Source organism: Panthera uncia (genome assembly GCF_023721935.1).
Source record: "Panthera uncia isolate 11264 chromosome B3 unlocalized genomic scaffold, Puncia_PCG_1.0 HiC_scaffold_1, whole genome shotgun sequence".
NCBI lineage: Eukaryota > Metazoa > Chordata > Mammalia > Carnivora > Felidae > Panthera > Panthera uncia.
In genome coordinates, this window is record NW_026057582.1 from 27,130,268 (window position 1) to 27,152,715 (window position 22,448).

The following is a 22,448-nucleotide window of genomic DNA, read 5'->3' on the forward strand; positions in this document are numbered from 1 at the left end:
TTTCGAGGAGCGGGTCGCTTCCGGGAGCGGCCGCAGCGCCCGGCTCCTTCCTCTCTATCCGCCCGTCTCCGTGGTCGCCATGGCCCCTCCCCTCTTCGGCTAGCCGCGTGCTCTTTGCACTCTTCCCGAAGCCCACTCTGGGGCCGCGGGGCTCCGGCGGAGGGCGGAATCCGGCTTATGGCGGTCCCGGGGCCGGCGGCCGGGGCTGGCGCCAGGTGAGCAGGGCGGCCGGGGAGGAGGGCCGGGCTTCAGGGTGCCCTCCCCGGGGGTAGGTGAGGAAGGGGCCCCGCTGCCTTCCGCCCTCGGCCAGGTCCGGGCACAAGAGGAGCTTGCGAGGGGGCGCCCACCCTCCCGCGATCCGAGGCCTCCTCCAGCACTCTGTGGGATCCTCTCCCTCGGAACTGGCTCCCCGCCCCCCTAAGAACTTCAAGTGCACAGAATCGAATGAATCGTCATTCTCAGTTCTTGGCACACTGTGGTCCAGTGTAAGCCCCTCTTGTGTTCTGTTTTTGTATCTTCCTTCGTTCCTTATTCTCAGTCCCATTTCACCCCCCTTCTCAGACGCCCCACTCTGGTGTATTAAAAGAGTGTTTGTACAGCCCAGTGTATACAAGTTTGCGTATTTGTTACCTTGAAAGGTATATAGTGGTTTTGAATTCCATAAGTTATAATATGCTGTGATTTGTTTTTAAACTTTTGTACTCAACGTAATGCTTTTAAGATCCTATGTTCAGTAGTAATCTAGTTTTCATTTCCCGGGGCTGCATGAAATGCTGCTCTACATACTTTTAGACCGCATTTTACTTACATATTCCCTTAGTTTGCTTCCAGTTTTTAACCACCGCAAACATACTGGCGTTTGTCTCCTTGTGGATATGGGTGATATTTTTCTGGATTATCCACCCCCCGGGTAGGATGCTAGGTCATACCTACATCTACAAAATTATTCTCTGGAATGGTCACATCAGTTTATACTTCCCAGCAGCATTGCATAAAGGTTCTGACTTCTTCATATCCCCCCAACGTTTGGTATTGTTTGATTTTCTAATGTTTATCCATCTGATGGGTTGTAAGGTGGCATCCCCTTGTGTTAATTTTCATGTATTAAGCATTTGGGTTTCCCCTTTTCTGAATTGCCTGTTTGTATCCTTTTCTCACTTTTCTTTTTCTTTTTTTTTTAAATGTTTATTTTTGGGGCGCCTGGGTGGCTCAGTCGGTTGAGCATCCGACTTCAGCTCAGGTCACGATCTCGCGGTCCGCGAGTTCGAGCCCCGCGTCGGACTCTGGGCTTACGGCTCAGAGCCTGGAGCCTGTTTCGGATTCTGTGTCTCCCTCTCTCTCTGACCCTCCCCTGTTCATGCTCTGTCTCTCTCTGTCTCAAAAATCGATAAACGTTAAAAAAAAAAAATGTTTATTTTTGAGACAGAGAGAGTGCCAGCATGAGCTGGGGAGGGGCAGAGAGAGTGGGAGATACAGAATCTCAAGCAGGCTCCAGGCTCCGAGCTGTCAGCACAGAGCCCGCCCAATGCGAGGCCCGAACTCAGGAACCGTGAGATCGTGACCTGAGCCAAAGTCAATGCTTAACCGACTGAACCACCCAGGCGTCCCCTTTTCTCACTTTTCTATGGATTTCCTGTTGTCCTGACTTGTAGGAATTCATTGTATGCTCTAGATTTTGATTCCTTGTTGGTTTTACACTCCGCACACACCTTCTCCAAGTCTTTTAATTTAACCCATGGCACGGTGTTGAGCAAAAATAAGTCCGTGGGGTGCCTGAGTGGCTCAGTTGGTTAAGCATCCAACTTCAGCCCAGGTTCAAACCCCGTTTCAGGTGAGCTCAAGCCCCGATTCGGGACTCTCGCTCTACCTCTGTCTCTGCCCCTCGTGGAATTCTCTCTTCCTCTCACTCTCTGCTCCTCACTCTCTCTCTCTCTCTCTCTCTCTCTCACACACACACACACATACACACACACACACACACACACAAAAGTAATAAGTGCATTCGTTTTCCCCTTTATAAAAATTTGTGGGTCTGGGGTCTTATTTGAGGAGTATCTTCCCACTGTATCTTCATTAAGATGTTGTTCTGCAGTTCCTTCTATTAACTAAATAGAATTGCTTTTCACCTTTAGACTTTCAATCCATTTGGAGTTTTTAAATTTTATCTTTCTAAATGATGTGAGGTAATGACCTAAATTTTCCTCTGCCTTTTTCAGTTATAGCTAATGAATTAATAATTAGAAGTTAGAGAGTCTTTGGAGCATAGTTAAGAGCTCACTTTCTTGGATCTAGGTGGCCTGTATCCAAACCCTAAGGCTGCCACTTACCAGGTGGGTGACAGGGCAAATTACTTACCCTCTTTGGCTTTAGTTCCTCATCCATAAAATAGGATGTAGTTTCCATCTCTTAGGGTTGTGGCAACCAAATGAATTAATACATGTAAAATACATGGAGAACAGTACTGGGCATATAGTGTTGCTTACTGAGTGTAAGCAGGTGTTCGTATCAATATGTCATTTCTTGTGACACAGCCTCTATTATGTGCCCATGTAAACATAGGTCTGTTTTTTCTTTTTGGTCTCTGTCCCATTGGTCTTTTTGTTCCTGTATTAAAACCACAGCTCTGCAATATGATTTGTTTTAATAACTGATGGTTTGAGTCTCTTCCTCCTTCTTTTCTGTCCTTTACAATTGCCCTCAGCTATTCACGGGCCTTTATATTTCCTTATAAAGTTCCTCAGAGAAGTTCTGCTTGTGATTGGTATTATACAGAATTAATAGGCTACTTCTGTTAGAAATTAGGTCTTTATAGGGGCACCCGGGTGGCTCAATGGTTAAGCGTCCCACTTCGGCTCCGGTCATGATCTCATGGTTTGTGAGCTTCAGCCCCTGCATCAGGCTCTGTGCTGACAGCTTGGAGTCTGGAGCCTGCTTCAGATTCTGTGTCATTCTCTCTGTGCCCCTCCCCTGCTCACGCTCTGTCTCTCTGTCTTTCAAAAATAAATAAACGTTAAAAAAAAAAAAAAAAGAAATGAGGTCTTTATATAATTAAAAAAAATTTTTTTTTAATGTTTATTTTTGAGAGAGAGAGCACGAGCAGGGGAGGAGCAGAGAGATAGGGAGACACAGAATCTGAAGCTGGCTCCAGACTCTGAGCTATCAGCACAGAGCCTGACACGGGGCTTGAACTCACAAACCACAAGATCGTGACCTGAGCCGAAGTCAGATGCTTAACTGAGCTACCCAGGTGCCCCTATCTTTATAGAATGTTAAGTCATCCCAGCTCTATCTAAGTCTTCTTTCACATCCTATGACAGAGCTTTCTGTTTTCTTTCAAAATGTATTTTTTTTTTAATGTTTATTATTTTTGAGAGCGTGTGCTTGCACACACGAGCAGGGGAGGGACAGAGAGAGAAGGAGAGAGAATCCCAACGGGCTCCTCGCTGTCAGCACAGAGCCTGACGAGGGACTCCCATCTCATGAATGTTGAGATCATGACCTGAGCCGAAATCAAGAGTCAGATGCTTAACCGACTGAGCCACCCAGGCGCCCCTCTTCCAAAATGTCTTATACACTCCTTTTAAAAGTTAATTTCTGGATATTTTGTAGTTGTTTTAAGGCTTTTCTTTTGTAAATGACATCTTATTTTCTTTATATTTTCCAGTTGGTAATTGTTGGTATAGAACACTATTGAGATTTGTATGTTAACCCTATATCTAGCTGAACTCCTTTTATTTCCATCATTTGCCTATTGATTTGCTGTTTGTTGGGTAATTGATTGCATTATCTGCAAATAAAGACCATTTAATCTCTCCCCTTTTAATTCTTTTACCTCATTTATTTTTCTTGCTTTATTGATCTAACCAGAACCTTAAAATCCTTGATGGGCTTTCTTGTCATGTTTGGGACCATATAGAGGATGTGGCTAAAGTTTCTTCATTAACTGTTTTTTAGCTGTAGATTTTTGGTAAATAACCGTTTATAGCATTTACCAGCTTACAGAAATTCCTTTCTCTCCCATCTATTCCTCACATTCTTGCTGCCTGGCCTGGACCCCTCCATAGAACAATGTAGAGAAATTTGGTAACCGCTCTCTAAGGCTTAATGGCTGTCTTAGGTTTCTCTCTGCTTCTCTTCTTCAGGCCCAAATTAGATCTGCAATTTCTCCAGCGGTTCCTGCAGATACAGAAGGTTTTGTTTCCCTCTTGGTCATCCCAGAATGCTTTGATGTTCCTGACCCTTTTGTGTGTGGCCCTGCTGGGTGAGTGAGTGAGCCCAGCTTGGAGGGGGCTTTGGGGTTCCTTCTCTCTGGAGAGTTGATGAGGCAGGTGTTCAAGGGGAAGCCTCCCTTCTCGTTTTCTCATCCTTCATCATTGATTTCTGACTCCTTTCCCCACCCCAGAACAACTGGTGATCTACCAGGTTGGCTTGATCCCAAGCCAGTACTATGGGGTCCTGGGAAACAAAGACTTGGATGGGTTCAAGACCCTGACATTCCTGGCTGTCGTGCTCATCATTCTCAACTCCATGGTAAGGTGTTCTCCGTGTGTTTCTCTTCTTCTCCAGCCTAGTGTAAGCAGAATGCCCAGTGGGACTTAGCCACCAGGAAGCAGGAATCAAGCTGTGAGAGGCGTGTTCCCTCCCTTTTCTGGGAACTGGAGTTCAGAGCCCTGTTCAGGGCATTGATCTTGCTGTTGGGCCTAATTCCTCAGGTGTTTCAAGCTTCCAGGACTAGGCTGGGAGGTTCTGGTTAAATCGGTATTTAGCAGAAATTATCTTGTCCCTTCCATTCCCGGGACTCTTGCTTCAGGGAGCTCAGAGCACTTGAAATTGGGGATCAGCAGCTAGGGGGCTGCTGCTTCTCTGTGGGGCTGAGGCCATGGTTCAGCCTGGCACCATGTCACCTCCCGGCCCTTGCACCTGCGGCTTTCCTGCAGGATGGCCTCCTTCCCTACCCTTGTTCCCTCGGTTAATGCCTGCTCACTTTTCAAGGTTCTGCTGTTGTCACCTCCTTCAAGTCCTCCTTAGCATTCTCCTTCATGTTTTGTCCACCAAACCCTGCCCTCTTCTCTGCTTAACTAATACTTTGAGTTAACCTCTGCTGTAATACTCCTCACACCCTTGTCATTGTTTTCCTGCTAGACTGAGCTCATTGTCATTGCCTCAGGCTTAGTGTGTAAGTGCTCCATCAGTGGTGAACAGGGAGAGTCAGGCCTCCGCTGGGACTCAAGCCTGATGCTCTGTCTGCCTGTACTACCTGCTTTCTTGGGGAAGTCACTTCTCATCACACTTGGGGCACTTTTGATGGGTCTTCTGGAAGGAAACACCTGTGTGTACATAACCCTGTTCTCAGCTTTGGGGGACAGAAAAGTAAGAACATAAATGGCATAGAAATACCCTCCCAGTCTCCAGAAGCTCACCTGCTCTCAGCATAAGACAGAACAATTACTGTCTTGGCTTTGATAAGCCCTTTAGTGCTTCGTGAAGGAATGAGCACGGGAGGGAGGGAAGAATCCCCTGACTTGACACTTGAAACAAGCAGAAGCGCTGAGTGGACAGAGAATAATCAGAGTGGGCTGGGACTGGTCAGCAGAGGCCTTCTGCCGGCCCTGAGCTTCTGGCTGAGGCTTGCAGTAAGCCATCCCTCCCTCTCGCTCCCTTCCTCTTGCTTCCCCCGCTGCACAGCTGAAGAGCTTTGACCAGTTCACCTGCAACCTGCTGTATGTGAGCTGGAGAAAGGACCTCACCGAGCACCTTCACCGCTTCTACTTCCAGGGCCGTGTGTACTACACCCTCAACGTGCTGCGGGATGACGTCGATAACCCGTAGGCGCCCGCTCTCGGTCCTCCCTACCGTCTGCAGGGTCCTGTCGGGCTGGCTCAGCCCTGGAGAGTCCCTACTGCACGCCCCTGAGAGCTCGTCCACAGTTAGGTGCAAGTGTTGATAAGCACCCTACGGGAAGGAGACCCTGGAGGATCCCTGGAGGGGCTGCAGGGCTGAGAATAGGGAGCTAAAAGATAGGAGCAGCTCCCTTTGGTCCGTTTTATATCCTGCATTTCCAAACCAGGCACCATCCGAAGAAAGTGCCCTCGGGAGCAGCACAGCTCTTGGATTTTCAGTAGTAGAAAATTACTGCTGCCTAGGATTCTGTGTAAGATTTAGATCTTCATTCTGTCCCCTCCCAGTTTATAGGCCTTAGTTCACTGAGCCCCAGGTCCCCTTTCTGGGAAATGAGGATGACAGTTCCTATCTGAAGAATATCTCAGATGATTGTCATGGAGTGCACATATGCAGTACATGGCACATGACCAGGGTTCCAGTGTGAGTTCGCTCTTGTTATTTTACAGGTGAGGAAACTGAGGCCCAGAGAATGCAAGTGACTTGCCCAGGGTCATGTCTCTCATTGGAAATAGGAGTCAGTGTGGCCCCCCGGCGGTGCAGTGGGACCTGAGGAGTCCCTCCTCATACTCATTCCCTCTCCACCCACCACCCTCAGGCACTTTCTTGCTTTCCTCAGCCTAAGCTGAGCTTTGCAGCAAAGATTCTTCGGATGCCTGTTGCCTCTTTCTCTTCTAGGCTTCTCCATGGCTCACCCCATATGAAGCCTCTGTAGCCAGATAGTTAAAATGGGGGAGGCTCGGGCTTGCAGAAGAGATTGGGAGGAGCTAGATAGACGGGATAGCTTTTCTGCTCATCCAGAAACTCGGCTTATCCACCCTCGTGTCTTTCTCTGGTGCTGCTCAGGACCCTTGGGTACTGGACCTTTCAGTTGCCACTTTTCCTGAGGGGTAAACTGAGGCACCCTAAGACGCCACTCTTCAGAACCCCGTTTAAAGGTCCTGAGGGTCTCGGTGCCTCTAGGAAAACCAGTGCTTATCTGGGTCCATCTTTCCCTGGGATCGTAGCTGACAGTGCCGAAAGGCAAGGTCAGGATGAGAGGTAACCGGAATCTGTCTCCACTCTCTCCACCTTCTGCCCTGCTCCCTGGTCCAGTTGCTCTGTGTTGTTGGTTCCAGGGACCAGCGCATCAGCCAGGACGTGGAACGGTTCTGCCGGCAGCTCAGCAGCATGGCTAGCAAACTGATCATCTCGCCCTTCACCCTCCTCTACTACACCTACCAGTGCTTCCAAAGGTGACACCTCTCCTCCTCCCCCAGCCAGGTGTTTCCCCCGAGGTCACTCACTCACACAAATTCTCCCAAGTCCGGGCCTTCCTTCCCTCCTACCTGTAGCCCAGGAAGCCTTCCTCTGTCCTGTGCTCGCCCCCCTGCCCTCCCTTGAGACGTGGCATTTCAGTGTCACGGGGATCCTGGTACTCTGACCGCCTAGATCAGGTAGCAAATGCCCCCCCACACAGGAGCAGAGGTCCCACAGGACTGCTGGCTGAAACTGGACAACTGGTGCCTGAAAGCAAGAATCAGGGCTGAGCCCTGCAGACATACGTGCCACACACACATACACACACACACACACACACACACACACACTCCCCACCCCCACCCCTACCCCTCTGCTTTTCAGCACAGGCTGGCTTGGGCCTATGAGCATCTTCGGGTATTTCATTCTGGGAACCGTGGTGAACAAAATGTTGATGGGGCCCATCGTGGCAAAGCTGGTGCAGCAGGAGAAGCTGGAGGGGGATTTCAGGTATGTCTCTCTTGCTTGAGGTTCCTGGGCTGAGCATAGTGGCTAAAGAATGAGACCTAGAGTAAGACAGCCTCATTCAAATCCCGGCCTGTGCTAGTTACTAGCCACGTGCTCTTGGGTGAGGTCTTGAACCTCCCTAAACTTCAGTGATCCCATCTCTGAAAGGGGTGATACCGTTGCCTGCAGAGAGGGTGGTGAGGAAGATTACTGAGATGATACATGAGAAGCACCGAGGACAGCGTCCGATTGGCCATCATCATCTCTCGGCCTTCTCATGTGCTTCTGTTCCAACCTCCCTGGTTTGGCTCAGCCAATGGATCCAGCCCCTGTTCTTGCTTCTCGGGCCCCCCTCCTTCAAGTTGGGCCCTGGGAGGCGGTGGTGTGGGCAGGAATGCACCTGTCCTCTGGGGAGCTGAGGAGCTGCCCTGTCTGCAGGGCGTCTGTCACCCCACACAGGTCCTGGGATTCCCGCCTTATGACAGCTCAGGGAAGGGCTACGCCAGGACGGCCACAGTTTTGAGGTGGAGCTGGGTTCCTCTTGGGAGGTCTTAGTCCAGGCCTCCAAAAGGAGAGGGGCCAGTACTGGCCACTGTCAGCACACGTTTCCCTTTGGTCTGCGCAGGTTCAAGCACATGCAGATCCGGGTCAATGCTGAGCCTGCTGCTTTCTTCAGGTGAGTCAGGTGGGGATAGTTCCCTTCTGCCTCATCAGAGCTGATAGAAGAGATGGCAGAGAAGGGAAGACGAATTGTACAGCCCTCCCACCATCACTGAGCCTAGGGGCCGAGTATTTCCATTTGGCTATGACCCTATCCCCGTATCTCTCACTGACCTTGTCGGCCTCATCCTTATGTCCAGGGATTTTTGCTTCTGAAGCTGTCCCTTCTAGTGGCCTAACATGGGGCCTAAATTTGTTCTAAGAATGAAATGAGTGAATGCTTCACATCTTGGTGAGGATTGTAAGGCATTGCCTCTGCCTTTGTCTTACCCTCTTTAAAATGGCTTTCTGCCACTGCCTGATGGCTGATCAAAGAGTCAAAGGCCAATCCTTTGTCTCTGTAGCATAAAGAAGGAAAGGGAGCCTCAGGAGATCAGGAGACCTGGTTCTTACACTGTTCAAGTGGAACAGAGAGTCACCTGGTCTCCTGACAGCAGCATTGTGAAATTTCATTCCTTCCCTCAGGGTCAGGGCAAGGCCCTGGGCCTTGCCTCCTGGTGGCCTTTGGAATCGTTTGGACTAATAGCTCAGGGCCCAGAGGTGTTCGTGGAAGCTGCCATTGAATTATCTGGATCTCATTGCCCAGGGACTTTTGCACTTGTCCAGCTCTGCTGAAGTTTGTAGCAGCCACCACTCGGGGGCGCCAAGGATACTAGGAATCTGCAAGGCGGGGTTGGGTTGTGTGGTGGGTAGGGCTGGGCCTGTGCTAAGTTGTTTTTGGATTCTGCAGCCTCTCAAGAGGCTCTGGGGAAAGCAGGTTGGTTGTTGGAGCTCTGGGTGGCTTCCAATGGCTTCTCTGTCCCTCTGACACTTTCCACGTGCCAGGTGGAGAATGCAGTGTCTGCCTGTCCCCCCTGAACTGGGAGCTCAAGGACAGGGACTATTTTATCCACTTCTTTATCTCACTGGCTAACTAGCACAGGGCCTGCCACATAGCGACTACGTGTATATTTGTTTAGCAATAACAGCTGTTATTTATTGAGGGCCCCTCTTATGCCTGGCAGTGTATGTTTAGAAATTCTCACTTTGACTTGTTATGTAGGTGCTATTAGCTCCATTTTATAGAAGAAGAAACTGAGATTCTGAGGCTTAAGTAACTTATCAGCGTCACCCAGCTAGTAATTGGCCAGAGCCAAGATTTGAACCAGCTCTGCCCAATCTAGAGTTCATGTTCTTTCTGCAGACAACACTGTGTTGAGAAAACGAGGCAATGAATGGGTGTTAGTAGCAGGAAGGGTCTGAGGTGAAGACTATTTGAACGGGCTTGGTCCCTAAAGGAGCATGTGATACGTGATGAGGGATGTGATGATGAGAGTAAGGCTCTCCAGGCCCCATGGACACCCCAGCCTTTCTCGCCAGAGCTGGGCACGTGGAGCACATGAGGACAGACCGCAGGCTGCAAAGACTCCTTCAGACCCAGAGGGAGCTGATGTCCAAGGAGCTGTGGCTGTACAGTAGGTGGAGGGAGCCCCCCGAGGCAGGAGCCACAGGATTGGGATAGTCCCCTTCCCTTCCCACACCTCCCTGCTTTCTCTCTGCACGAATCACTTTGCTCTGATGAAGGAATTAGCCACAAGGAGCCACTGCCTTTGCCATGAGTACCTTCGGGAGAATGAGCATCCAGGGAATAGCTTGGCCCTGCTTGGCTCTTCCTCCCTCAGAGCGCATGAATGGTTCCTGCGTCTCTCATCCTGGGGGTTTCTGTCTTCTACAGTCGGCATCAACACATTTGACTATCTGGGCAGCATCCTGAGTTACATTGTGATCGCAATCCCTATTTTCGGTGGTGTCTATGGAGACCTGAGCCCCACAGAGCTCAGCACCGTGGTCAGCAAGGTGAGAATCCCCTCTGCTGACCCCTCGTGCCATCCCCGTCAGCCAAGTGCCCAGGACCTCAGAGTCCAGGCCTTTGATCAGTGCTCCCTGTCCTGTGCAGAATGCCTTTGTGTGCATTTACCTCATCAGCTGCTTCACCCGGCTCATCGACCTCTCCAGCACCCTCTCAGACGTGGCTGGTTACACGCACAGGTGAGGCCGCGTCAGGCCCCTCCCCACGTCCTGAGCAGAGCATGTGCCACTTGGAGAAGTAGCTGAATGAAAAAAAGGAACAGAAAAACCATATGCTAGCGGGTGTGAGAGAGGGAGACTGACACCTTCACCTGGGCCTTCAGACCCTCCTCAGATTTTCATTTCTTGCCCAGGATCGGGGAACTTGAGGAGACCCTTCTGGACATGTCCCCGAAGTCGCACGGTGGTGAGATCCTGGATGAGAGCGAGTGGGACATGGACAGGTGGGTGCCGGCCTGGCAGGGTGGCACAGCGGTTGAGGGGGCAGCTCTGGGGGTGCCCAGTTCGGGTTCGCCCTGGAGCCCTGCTCTTGCCCAGCCGTGCAGCAGAAATGTGCAGAGCAAATGAGGGAGATCGCTGCCTCATGCCCGACACGTTACACATGTTCACAGTTAGTGTTGCTGTTCTGGCATCTGTTGTGCGCACACCCGCTTGGGCCTGTGAAAACAAGACGAATCTGAGTGGTACCCCTCCCACTGAGCCCCGCCACCTACCCCTTTCCTCAGGGCATGCTTGTTCCCCTTGCCTCGCTCACACCCACACGTCTTTATTCGTGTCTCCTTGCATGCTCGGTGATGTTTCTGACCTTTCTGTGCAACTGAGGATTTGTTTCATGTCCTCGCTTTTCTTGATCTAATTACTTAACTGTTCTTCTGTGTCTCAGTTTCTTCATCTCTGTAAGGGGGACAGTATCTGAACCTTCCTCTCAGGGTGCTTGCGAGGATTAGAATCACAGTTCACAGAAGGTACTTGAACAGTGGCCACAGAGAAAGCTTTCAGAAATGGAAACAGCCTGAATTCCAGGGACCACACACAACTCTCTCCTTAGGGACTAAAGCCTGAGCTGTTGCCCTGTTCAGAATTCAGGCTTCGTGCACCTCTGGGCCTCGGGCTGGGGAGATGGGGCAGTGGCCACAGGAGACCAGAGGTGCTGTTGTCCGGGGGAGATGGGTGTCTGCGCAGACCCAGCAGCTCCAGATCCCTTTATGACCACTATGCCCATCCTGTCATAGCTCCTGGTTACACGCGCTATGAAAACCCGCTCGTCTTCTAGTTAGACAGCTTCAGCCCTGTGACCCCGAGGGAGTTACTTAGCCACCTGACTTGCTTTCCTCATCTACCAAGTGGGGGTAAGGAGTCACGTGCGGGGCTTTGTGAAGCCTGGAATAAAGGAGGTGCCCCCAGCCCTACCTCTGTTAGTCTGCTAGGGCTGCCCTAACGATACCATAGGCCAGGTGACTTATCCAACATTTATTTCCTCGCAGTTCTGGAGACTGGAAGTCCCAGATCAAGTTATTGCCTGGGTTGGTTTCTTCTGAGGCTTCTCTCCTTGGCTTGCAGATCTGTCTTCTCCCTGTGCCCTTTCCTGGCCTCTTCCCTGTGTGTGAGCCTCTCCCTTTTCTTTTCTTTTTGTTTTTTGTGTTAAATGTTTATTTTTGAGAGAGAGCGAGCACGCAGGGGAAGGGCAAAAAGAGAGGGGGACAGAGGATCCAAAGCAGGCCACGAGCTGTCTGCACAGAGCCCAACGTGGGGCTCAAACTCACAAACCATGAGTTCCTGACCTGAGCCAAAGTTGGACGCTTAACCGACTGAGTCACCCGGGTGACCCTCTCCTTCTTGAAATGACCTCAGCTGTATTAGATCAGAGCCCTATCTTCATGGCCTCATTTTAATGCAGTCATTTCTTTAAATACCTTATCTTCAAGTGCAGTTACACTCTGAGGCACTAGGGGTTGAGACTTCAGCATGTTATTTTGAGGACATAGTTTAGCCCATAACCACCCCTCCTCATTCAGAGGTAAGACCCCCCCCGCAAGGACAAGACCCTCCCCGCTGGCAAAACACACTACTTATCTTCCCCACACTCCCCTCCTCTTAATCACAGGGCCCCAGACTGGCCAGCCGCAGAACCAACGGACACAGCTTTTCTCCTCGAGCGGGTCTCCATCTGTGCCCCCTTCTCTAACAAACCCTTAATCAAGGATCTGAGCCTGAAGATCTCTGAAGGTCAGAGTCTGCTCATCACGGGCAACACGGGCACCGGCAAGACCTCCTTGCTCCGAGTTCTAGGCAGCCTCTGGGCAAGCACACGGGGTGAGAACCAGCCCTCCCTGCCTCTGAGCCAGCTGGTGGGATGCGTGTGTGTGTGTGTGTGTGTGTGTGTGTGTGTGTGTGTGTAAAAATCCGGGTGTTTTTGTCAGGAAAGGAAGTGAGAGGCAGTTACTCTAGGAGATCTCAAAATGGAGGTTTCTGTGGGCTCTGCAGGCTCAGTGCAGATGCTGACGGACTTTGGACCCCATGGGGTGCTGTTCTTGCCACAAAAGCCATTCTTCACTGATGGGACCCTTCGGGAGCAGGTCAGTGTGGAGCCCACTCCTACCCCTGCCCTCGCTGAGGCTTCTGGCAGTATGACGGGTCTCTGCGCTAGAGAGTTCTGGGGCAGCAGGTGGGGTAATAAAATGGCCCCTGCCTAGCAATGCCCTGGCCCGAAGAACTTTCTATTCACATCCGTGGATTGGGCCATTAGAGTGGCTCCTGGGGCAGGTTGGATTCTGGGGGCCCTGCCCCACCATCTGCCGGCTCAACCTCTCCCACTGGACTCTTGGCCCGGGTGTTCCTTGCCGTCCTCAGGTGGAGAGGAGCCTGGCCTTGGTGGTTCCTGGGGCTGTTTCTGAGGGAGGATGGGCTGTGTGCCGCCCCACCTCTCGTTGGCCCTCATCTCAGGCCTGTGTGGTTTTGTTTTGTCAGGTGATATATCCCCTAAAGGAGATCTACCCCGACTCAGGTGAGCTGGGCCTCGCTGAGACACGTCCTCCCATGTCAGTTGTCCCCACTCTGCCTGGCTGTGGCCTCGCCAGTGCCTTTTGGCAGAGGCTCCAGCAAGGCTGCCGGTATCGGGTTGGTTTTCTTCTTCAACGGCTTATGATTTTGCAAACTCCTCTTGCTCTGTCTTCCTCTCCTTGAGGAGACATGCCCACTGGAGGAAGGGAAGAGATTACTTCCTTCACCTGGCCCTTCCCTTCTGTGTTAAGTGCCATAACCTGTCCCTGCAGAGCCTTAGCCCAGATTCTGGTGCCCCCCCCCCCCGCCCCCTTCCATGATGTACCCCATCTCTTCTGGCCACCCAGAAGGAGCTGACTTCTGGAGGAAAGCTTCTCTGTGTTGCAGGCTCTACCGACGATGAGAGGATCGTGAGGTTCTTGGAGTTGGCAGGCCTGGTGAGTGCGGGCAGGGACCCTGAGGTCCAGGCCCACCTGGTAGCACCGACCGCAAGTGCTGGTCCGGCAGAGCCAGCCGACTGGCCTGGGCCTGGGACTGGAAGTCGGAGCCTGGATCAGGGGAGTGGAGTATAAAGTGGCGACAGGAGCTGTGGGCATGTACAGGCAATAAGGGGGTGCGTTCTCTGGAGCGAATTTTAAAATGATGACAAAACACCAAGTAAGTCTGCTTTTTCTTGTCCTCATGCTCCAGCAAATCTAAACCGTGCAGTTAACGAAGTATTCCTCTCTGCCTGCGGCAGATTGCTCTCACGGCGTCCTGCCATGGTGCACCGCAAGGATGGAGCTCTGTCTCAGAGATGGGTGGGGTGGGGTGGCAGGAAGCAGGGATGGACCCTTTCACAGACAGTGTTCCCTCTGGGTGTGTTACAGTCCAGTTTGGTGGCGAGGACAGAGGGTCTGGACCAGCAGGTCGATTGGAACTGGTAAGAAGGGAGTTGGGGTGCTTCAGAGCCATCTCCCCCAAAGACTGGGCTCCAGGTATTTGCTGGCCCATCAAGGGCATGTTCATGGCCTCGAGAGCACAGTTGGGACTTCAGCTCGTGGGCAGCAGGGCTGCAGTGTCGTTGAAGGGAGGAGGGTGCTGTCCATCTGTCTCGCGCTGGCTCCTGCCATGGGAACCTCTTCTTGCCTTGACCTTCTGTGCAACAGCCGGTCTATATCCTCCTTCCTCTAGTGGTGCTCTCGTTCCCACTCCTCAGGTACGACGTTCTGTCCCCAGGAGAGATGCAGAGGCTCTCCTTTGCCCGGCTCTTCTACCTGCAGCCAAAGTACGCAGGTGAGGCCTGCCCCACAGGTGTGCGTGCCAGGTGCCGTGTGCTCACAGAGGTGTCTGTGCGTGTGTGTTCGTGTATAATTGAGGCGTTCACGTGGGTAGGAGAGCACCCCTGTGCATGACTGGGCATCTCTGTCCCTGCAGGACAGGATGGCCGGGCTCTGCCCATGAGGCAGCAGGGTGCTCTTGGAACCCTCAGGGCGGCTCTGGATGTGCCACCAGTTCCTAAGCATTCTGCCATTGCAGCAGCCGGAGCCAGCCTTGAAAGAGTGTGTGATTTTATGCCCCCGGGCTCTGCGGTCCATAAGGGGGCCACACTCCTCCCCCCAGCTCTGCCTGGAGAGGGATGGCAGGTGTGATCTTCAGGGACTGACATCCTGGGGGGAGCTAAGAATCCCTGCTTTGAGCGGTTCTAGGCGGAGCTGGTGCTTATTACAGGAAGAGGGGGGATTTTGTCCTGCCGCTGGTAGAAGGCTTCCCAGGTAGAGCCTCGCCCTCTGCTCTTTTGGCCATGCTCTCCCTATGGCAGGGCTCCTGTAAGCCAGAGCAGCCGTTAGCCTTCCCCTGGTCCCAGCCAGAGGTAAGTGCGGTTTGGAGAAGCAGAGGTGGGCGGGGGCAGGACCCTATCTCTTCCCTCCGGCTTCTGCCCTCAGTGCTTGATGAAGCCACCAGCGCCCTGACTGAGGAGGTGGAGAGTGAGCTCTACCGCATTGGCCAGCAGCTGGGCATGACGTTCATCAGTGTGGGACATCGGCGCAGCCTTGAGAAGGTACCCAAGCTCACAGAGATGGCTTAAGGAGAAGGAAGAGCCCAAAGGCTGGGCCTGGCCAGGGGCCCTTCAAAATGGGGAGTGGGGAGGGGCGCCTGGGTGGCTCAGTCGGTTAAGCGTCCGACTTCGGCTCAGGTCACGATCTCGCGGTCCGTGAGTTCGAGCCCCGCGTCAGGCTCTGGGCTGATGGCTCAGAGCCTGGAGCCTGCTTCCGATTCTGTGTCTCCCTCTGTCTCTGCCCCTCCCCCGTTCATGCTCTGTCTCTCTCTGTCTCAAAAATAAATAAATGTTAAAAAAAAATAAAAAAAACAAACAAACAAAATGGGGAGCGGGGGCAGCAGAGAGGGCAGGGAATGGATGGCCTCCTCTTGTTGTGGCCGGGCCAGCCTGATCTATGCGTGGTGGTGGTCTCTTGCAGTTTCACTCCTTGGTTCTGAAACTCTGTGGAGAAGGAAGATGGGAACTGACCAGAATCAAAGTGGAATGAAGCCAAGGGTGTGGCTGGCCACTGGACGAAGTGCCAAGCTCAGGGCAGATCGGCATCCCCCTGGAGAGACCAGGAGGCCTGCAGGGCAAGGGAGACCCCTGGCCCGCCTCACAGGTCCTGTGCAGGGAGCGCTGGCAGTGAGGGTGTGGCTCCCAATGGGGCACCCAGTGCTGCCAGGCCCCCCAGCTGCCTCAGCCAGAGCTCCCTGCACTCCCAAGTGCTGATTGCTTACAAATGACCTCAGATTGTGTTTTCTAAAGAAAAACCTGAAAGTATGAGATCTATGAGAAATGTAGGATCAATGTGGAGAGAATATTGGGCTTCAAGTCCAGAGATCCGGAAATCTTCTAAATCCATTAAATTCTGTGGCAATAGATTTTTAACTTTAATCAACCACTTGAATTTTGTAACTTTTTTAAAAAGAAAAGATAAACATTTCTTAAAAATTGGAGCTTTCTCCCTTCTCTTTCCTCTTCATTGTAAGATGACCTTTAAATTGAATCCACAGACTTGTATTTGGGAGCTGGGTGGGAAGGAAGTAGCACTCTCCACAGTACTGGAACCTTCTGTGCCTGGTTTTTCACTTCACCCTGTGTCTCCACTTTCCCTTTGCTGGTTGTACCTATAACCTCTAGGGCCCTTCTGTTCTTGTCTTAACCCAAGTACAACTAAATCTCTTTCCCCTCAGTCAGCTAAAATAAGGCGGAGATTTTTCAAAAATAGTCTTTGGTAGGAAACAGCAACAGCCAGGGAGAACAGACAAAACCCAGAGAGCGCAAACTTTTGATAAGGAAAATGAGCCCAAAGTCCTTATTCTAGAACAATGTTCCCCAATGTTGAGTTGTCAGGGCAGCACATTCATAATTTTTGTCAGATCTCTCTATTTCTTGTAGTGTTCATCACTTAATTTTTTTTAATGTTTATTTATTTATTTTGAGAGGCGGAGAGAGAGAGAGAATCCCAGGCAGGCTCTGCTAACAGCGCAGAGAGCTCCATCTCACAAACTGAGATCATGACCTTGAGCTGAAACCAAGAGCCGGATGCTTAACTGACTGAGCCACCCAGGCACTGCAGACGCTTAATATTTTCTGAAATAAGTCACTTTTTGTTTGTTTTTGTTCTTTGGGTTTTTTGTTTGTTTGTTTGTTTGTTTGTTTTTGTGTGTGTGAGTTTATTCATTTATTTTGAGAGAGAGAGAATCCCAAGCAGGCTCTATACCAGCAGTGTGGAGACCCACACGGGGCTCAGGCTTACAAACCATGAGATCATGACCTGAGCAGAAACCAAGAGTTGGACACTTAACCTACTGAGCCAACCAGGCACCCCAGAATTAACTCCCTTTTTAAACCTAATTGCATTTTTTAAAGTTTACATTTGGGGGCACCTGGGTGGCTCAGTCGGTTAAGCATCCGACTTCGGCTCAGGTCATGATCTCATGGTCTGTGAGTTCGAACTCTGAGTCAGGCTCCTGGATGACAGTGCAGAGCCTGCTTGGAATTCTCTCTCTCTTCGTCCCTCTCTTGCCCCTCCCCTGCTCACACTCCCTTTCAAAATAAATGAAAAGAACCTTAAAAAGGTAACTAAAAATGAATGTAAACAATGTTGCGAGATTGCAGTTTGATACTGTGCCTGCAAAGACTCTGAAGCTTGCTCTCTTTGTACAAAGGGAGGTTGGGAGATTGTTGCAAGGGAGTTAGACGTACTGGCATCCAAGTGAGAATTTTCGCCTTAATAAAGTTAAAAACCTGGAATGGGAACTGCAAGGGGAATGACTTTCTCACTGTAAGACTTGAGGTTATTTACTGCCTTGTTGCTTATCACGGAAGGTGATCCCAGATGTGGGGCAGGAAATGGTAGAAATGGAAATTGGGAAAGCGCTGCCTGGGTAGCCGAAGTCTCCCCAACCCAGCCTGGCTAGAGCTTTTTCTTAGCTCCAGCTCCACCCTTTGCACCCAGGTGCCGGGCCGAGAGAGCGCAGGTGGCTACCTGGCAAGGTCTGATGGAAGTTCTGGTCCCCGGTGAAGCCTTCTTAGGGACCTGTAGGATACCAGCACTGCCAAGGCCGGTAGCAGGCCTTCGGCCAGTGTCAGACTCTCTCGGGGGCTCAGAGGGACCATCAAGGTGGGCATCTGCTTCGGAAGCCTTCCCATACTTGAATCTCCTAACTATATCCTGCCAAGTGGTCTTCTGGCCTCTGTTCAAACACACTTAGCATTGGGGACCACCCATCCTTAGGCCCCTCTAATTGAACAAAGCTCTTCCTTAGGTTGAGGGGAAGACTGTCTCCCTAAGGATTAAGGATTGCCCTGACTCTCACCCCTTGGGCATGTGTCTGTTAAGCTGTAGGGGCCAGGAATAGAAAGACCCTCTCGATATAATTTCTGTACTTTTTCAATGTAGCTGAAACTTCCCCCAGCCTGTTTGGTGACCTTTCCTTACTGACTTGCTTCCTTCCTTACTGGGTCCTTCAGCTCCCAAGCCTTCGTACAGGTGTTGCTCTAGCAGATTACTCGAGAGACCAATTTGGTGCCTGACTCAGGGTCTTGGCATTTGCTGTTTCCTACTCCTCAGACATGTTCTCAGTGCTGTTTGTGTTTTTAAAGCCCAGTGTTCTCCCTTGCAGAAACTCTGCCAGGAGAAAGCTGTTCTTAGGGGCAGACTCCACCTTTACCCATCATTCCTCTCTGATGGAGGGTACTGAGTTTTGGGTGAATCGTTACACGCCAGCACGATGAAGTCAGCTTATATGTCCTTAGTGCAGAACAAAGACAAAATGTTTTAAATGTTTTCAAATCAGCCAGGCAAATAATTTCCCCAACTTCATTCTACCACTCAGGGAATTCCACAGACCCAGTGGATGATACATAGAAACATGACTCTGTTACTCTCCTAGGGCTGTGGGCCATGGCAGAAAAGCAATCTTTTTGTCATCCCTATCATGTGCCTGCCCACCCTAGCGATACTTCGTAATGTGATCTACAGACTAAGTGCAATCCCTGTTAAAATCCCAATGGCCTGTTTTTGCAGAAATGGAAAAGCTGATCCTAAAATCCATATGGTATTGCAAATGATCACGAACAGGCAAGACAATCTTGAAAAAGAACAAAGTTGGAGTACTCAGGTTTCGAGATTTCAAAAATTACTTCAAAGCTACAGTAATCGAAACATCATAGTACTAGGATGGAGAGAGGTCATTCACTGGGATAGAATTCAAAATCCAGGAATAAACCCTTACATCTACGGTCAAGTGACTTTGGTCAAGAGTTGCAAGACTATTCAATGGGGAAGAGCAGTCTCTTCAACAGATGGGGCTAGAAAACTAGATATCCACATGCCAACGAATGAAAGTGAACCCTTTTACACCAGATGCAAAAGTTAAAATGAATGAAAATTTTAGGAGTGAAGACTGAACAACTCAGAGGTGTGGGGAAATCTTCATGACCTTGCATCTGACAATGGTTTCTTAAACATGCCCAAAGCACAGGCAACAAAAAAACACGGGACTTTTTAAAAAGTAAAGCTTTGGTGCATCAGAGGACACCATCAAGAGAGAGCAAAATAGCTGAGTAGGCAGCTCCAAACATCCATCCCTCCAAAGAAACGAAAAACAAGCTGACACTGTCAGAACCAGAAAACAGTCCAAGGTCTACAGCAACCAAGCAAACACCGAATCATGAAAAAGATAACCTAGAAGTGGTAGGCAAGTTTTGCAGTGTTTTTCCTCGCCCTTCCCTCATCTCCCGGGTTTGATGGCAGTTTTGAAGAGGGTAGCCTGTGTTCCCTGTGTGAGACCCTCGTCCTTGGTTCCAGAGAAAGCAGAGCAGACCTTATTCCCAAATTCTAACCTGTCTGGGGCTAGAAAGACTAGCACAAGGTGCTGGTCTCTGTTTTGCCTGACCCAGAACTCACTGGGCAGAAAAGTAGCATTGCTCCAAAACTTTGTAAGGTGCACAAAGCCTGCAGCCAGCTGAAGTGAAAGGTTATGGTTAAGACATACAATAGGTCACCTAAAGCCTGCAGAGAATGCTGGGGAGAGAAATTAGGGTGTTCAAAAACGACCTTGTGTAGGAGGGAATTTAGAAAGCCACATTCCTGGCCAGGACAGGATGCGTGCTCAGAAAAGACTGGAAGAGACCCTGAGCTTTTGCCTCTGGCTGGTCTCTGGGCTCAGTCCAAGCAGGAAGTAAAGACTAAGGCAGAGTTAAAGGAGCTAAATTGGCCCAGTGTTGAAGAGTGCCCCAGCACAGAGCTGGTCTGTAAAGACTGGGAGACATGTAGGTTTTGTTTGGGCTCCTGGTATTCAAGGAGATCTCTGTCAAATGCTAGCAGAACAGAGACTTCAAGTGACCACACATGACAAGGATGACAGTCTTTGCGAAACTAGCTTGAGAAGGTCCCCAAAAAGATGGCTGCGGCCTTTTGTTATCAAAAACAGCAAACTCTGGGGGAAAGGAACTGGTTTCCAGTTACCGTATGATAACATTGAAATACCCAATTTCCAACAGAAACAGGTTCTCCAAAGAAACAGATCTATGGCCCATTCAAAATGGGGAGAATGACAGAAACCACGCGTGAGGAAGCCCAGGTATTGGTCTTCCTACACAAAGGCTTTAACCCATCTGTCTTAAATATGCCCACATGGCCAAAGGAAACCCTAGAGCTGGTTCCAGCTCTGGCTCTGATGTCAGAGCCACTAGCTCTGGACCCAGCACTGACTCCAGCACTGGGTTTGGTGCCGCGGCACCTTCTAGCTCGAGCGGGCACCGGCTCCGGGTTTGTAAGTGGCGGTGGAGTCGGAGCTCCAGCCGGATACGGTCCTGCGGCTGATGCTAGGGCTGGTCCAGCAACTGGCTCCACCTCTGAAGCTGGCTCCAGCCCTACAGCGGGCCCCTGCTCTGGCTCTGGTTGGTAGAGCGGGAGCTGGTGCCAGCTCCGTCTAGTCAATGGCTCGCCTACTGGAGCTGGCTCTAGGTCGAGACTGGTTGTGGCTGTGGTGCTGAAGCTTTACTCTAGCTCTGAAGCTGACACTCAGTGTGGCTGTCGCTTGAAAGTAGGTTCCGGAGCTGGTGCCGGTTTTAGCTATAGCTCTAGAGCTGGTGTTGGAGTAGGGGGCAGAGCTGTTTTTAGCTCTGGAACCAGGCCTGGTGCCGGCAACGGAGCTGGCGTAGGGTCTAGCTTTGGAGCTGACACTAGTTTGGCAGATGGCACTGGATCTGGATCCGACCAACTCTAGCGTTGGCACTGAGGCGGAATGTAGCTCTGGAGCTGGTGGTAGAACTACCGCTGGATCTGGCCTTGAAGCCAGGGCTAGCTCCGGAGCTGGCACTGGAGTTCGCTCTAGCCCTAGAGTTGGCTCTGACTGTGGCTCCACAGCGGGACGTGGGGCCGAAGCCTTCTCTCGCTCTGGATCTGGCGTTACAGCCGGCACTGGAGCCGGTTCTGGAAAATTCCTACACGGCACTCCAGGTCCAAGCCAGGCAGGTTGAGATGCAGAAAGCCACCAGCTGCTTCTGTCAGGGAAAGTCTGGAGGCTGTACCCACCCAGCAGCCAGGCAGGACGGAGGAGGCTGGAGGGGTAGGAGGGCAGGCGGTGGAGGCTGAAGCCTGGCCTCTCCTTCCACGCTGCCTCCTAAAGCACCTGTGCAGGGGGCTTGGCCCCCTACGCCTGGCCTTGCCCATCCAGACGCCAGCCCCAAACCACCCCTAACCCCACCCTGGCTGTCCTGGCAGAAGCAGGCCTGGTCACCAAGAAGGGAGCTGACAAAGAGCCTCGGTCGTGGGATGCTCTCCGTAAAGGTCTAACCAACTGAGCCCCCTTCTTCAGGGAAGCCTGACCTACTTCTCTGTCTTTCCTGTTCCCCGCCCACTGGAATATAAAGTCCACGAGGGCTAATTCCTTGTGATTAGATTCAGGTTATGCAACCTAATTGTGAGGAAATACGAGACAAACTCAAACTGAGGGTCTGCCATAAAGAAACTCACCTGAAATCTTCAAAAATGTCAAGGTCAGAGAAATCAAGGAAAGACTGAGAACTGTTCCCGACAGAAGGAAACTACAGGCTTGGCAACTAAATCCAGTGTGTGGTCCTGGACACAATCCACCACTTATAAAGGGCATTCATTATTGGGAAATCAGCATTCTGTGGATTAGATGAAGTATTGAGTCATTGTCAATTTCTTGATTTTATTGGTTGTGTAGTGGTTAGGTGGGAGGGCATCTTCACTTTAAGGAAACAATGGCGCATCACATCCTCGATTTGCTCTCGAATGGTTTAGGAAAAAATTGCAAAAATATGTATATAGAGAATAAGGGGCACCTGGGTGGGTCAGTAGGTTAGGTGTCTGACTTTGGCTCAGGTCACGATCTCATGGTTCGAGAGTTCGAGCCCCGCATGGGGCTCTGCTCTGACGGTATGGAGCCTGACTGGGATTCTCTCTCTCCCTCTCTCTCTGCCCCTCCCTCACTCGCTCTCAAAATGAATAAATTTTTAAAAAAGACTAATAAGGCAGTGTAGTAAACTGTCCATTTTAAAATTTAGAAATCTGGGGTGCCTGGGTGGCTGTCACCCAGTTTGGTGGCCAACCTCCATTCAGGTCATGATCTCACGGTTCATGGGTTTGAGCCCCGTGTCAGGCTCTGTGCTGACAGCTCAGAGCCTGGAGCCTGCTTTGGATTCTGTGTCTTCCTCTCCCGCTGCCCCTCTCCTG

General features: G+C 51.0%; 1 protein-coding gene across 6 annotated transcripts; it reads left to right on the forward strand.

The window, feature by feature from the left end:
• Positions 1-22,448, forward strand: ABCD4 (ATP binding cassette subfamily D member 4). 6 transcript variants are annotated; one of them, XM_049612490.1, is made up of 19 exons: positions 1-215; positions 4,143-4,261; positions 4,403-4,530; positions 5,686-5,825; positions 7,017-7,133; positions 7,522-7,647; positions 8,270-8,320; positions 9,724-9,818; positions 10,079-10,200; positions 10,301-10,392; positions 10,566-10,655; positions 12,317-12,525; positions 12,697-12,788; positions 13,180-13,216; positions 13,600-13,649; positions 14,082-14,134; positions 14,411-14,487; positions 15,138-15,253; positions 15,672-22,448. In XM_049612490.1, exons 1-19 carry the CDS (start codon positions 178-180, stop codon positions 15,738-15,740), a joined length of 1,821 nt encoding a protein of 606 aa, XP_049468447.1. In that variant the 5' UTR covers positions 1-177; the 3' UTR covers positions 15,741-22,448. The 6 variants fall into 6 exon arrangements, with proteins under 6 accessions (XP_049468447.1, XP_049468448.1, XP_049468449.1 ...); XM_049612491.1 differs by having other exon boundaries at positions 5,776-5,825; XM_049612492.1 differs by lacking the exon at positions 15,672-22,448 and having other exon boundaries at positions 14,431-14,487; positions 15,138-15,224.

Bases quoted from the DNA above. Each gene is read 5' to 3' on its own strand.
- ABCD4 (XM_049612490.1), top strand. From the start codon at position 178: ATGGCGGTCCCGGGGCCGGCGGCCGGGGCTGGCGCCAG. The intron at 13,217-13,599 runs GTGAGCTGGGCC...TCTGTGTTGCAG, and splicing joins GGAGATCTACCCCGACTCAG to GCTCTACCGACGATGAGAGG. The intron at 13,650-14,081 runs GTGAGTGCGGGC...GGTGTGTTACAG, and splicing joins TCTTGGAGTTGGCAGGCCTG to TCCAGTTTGGTGGCGAGGAC.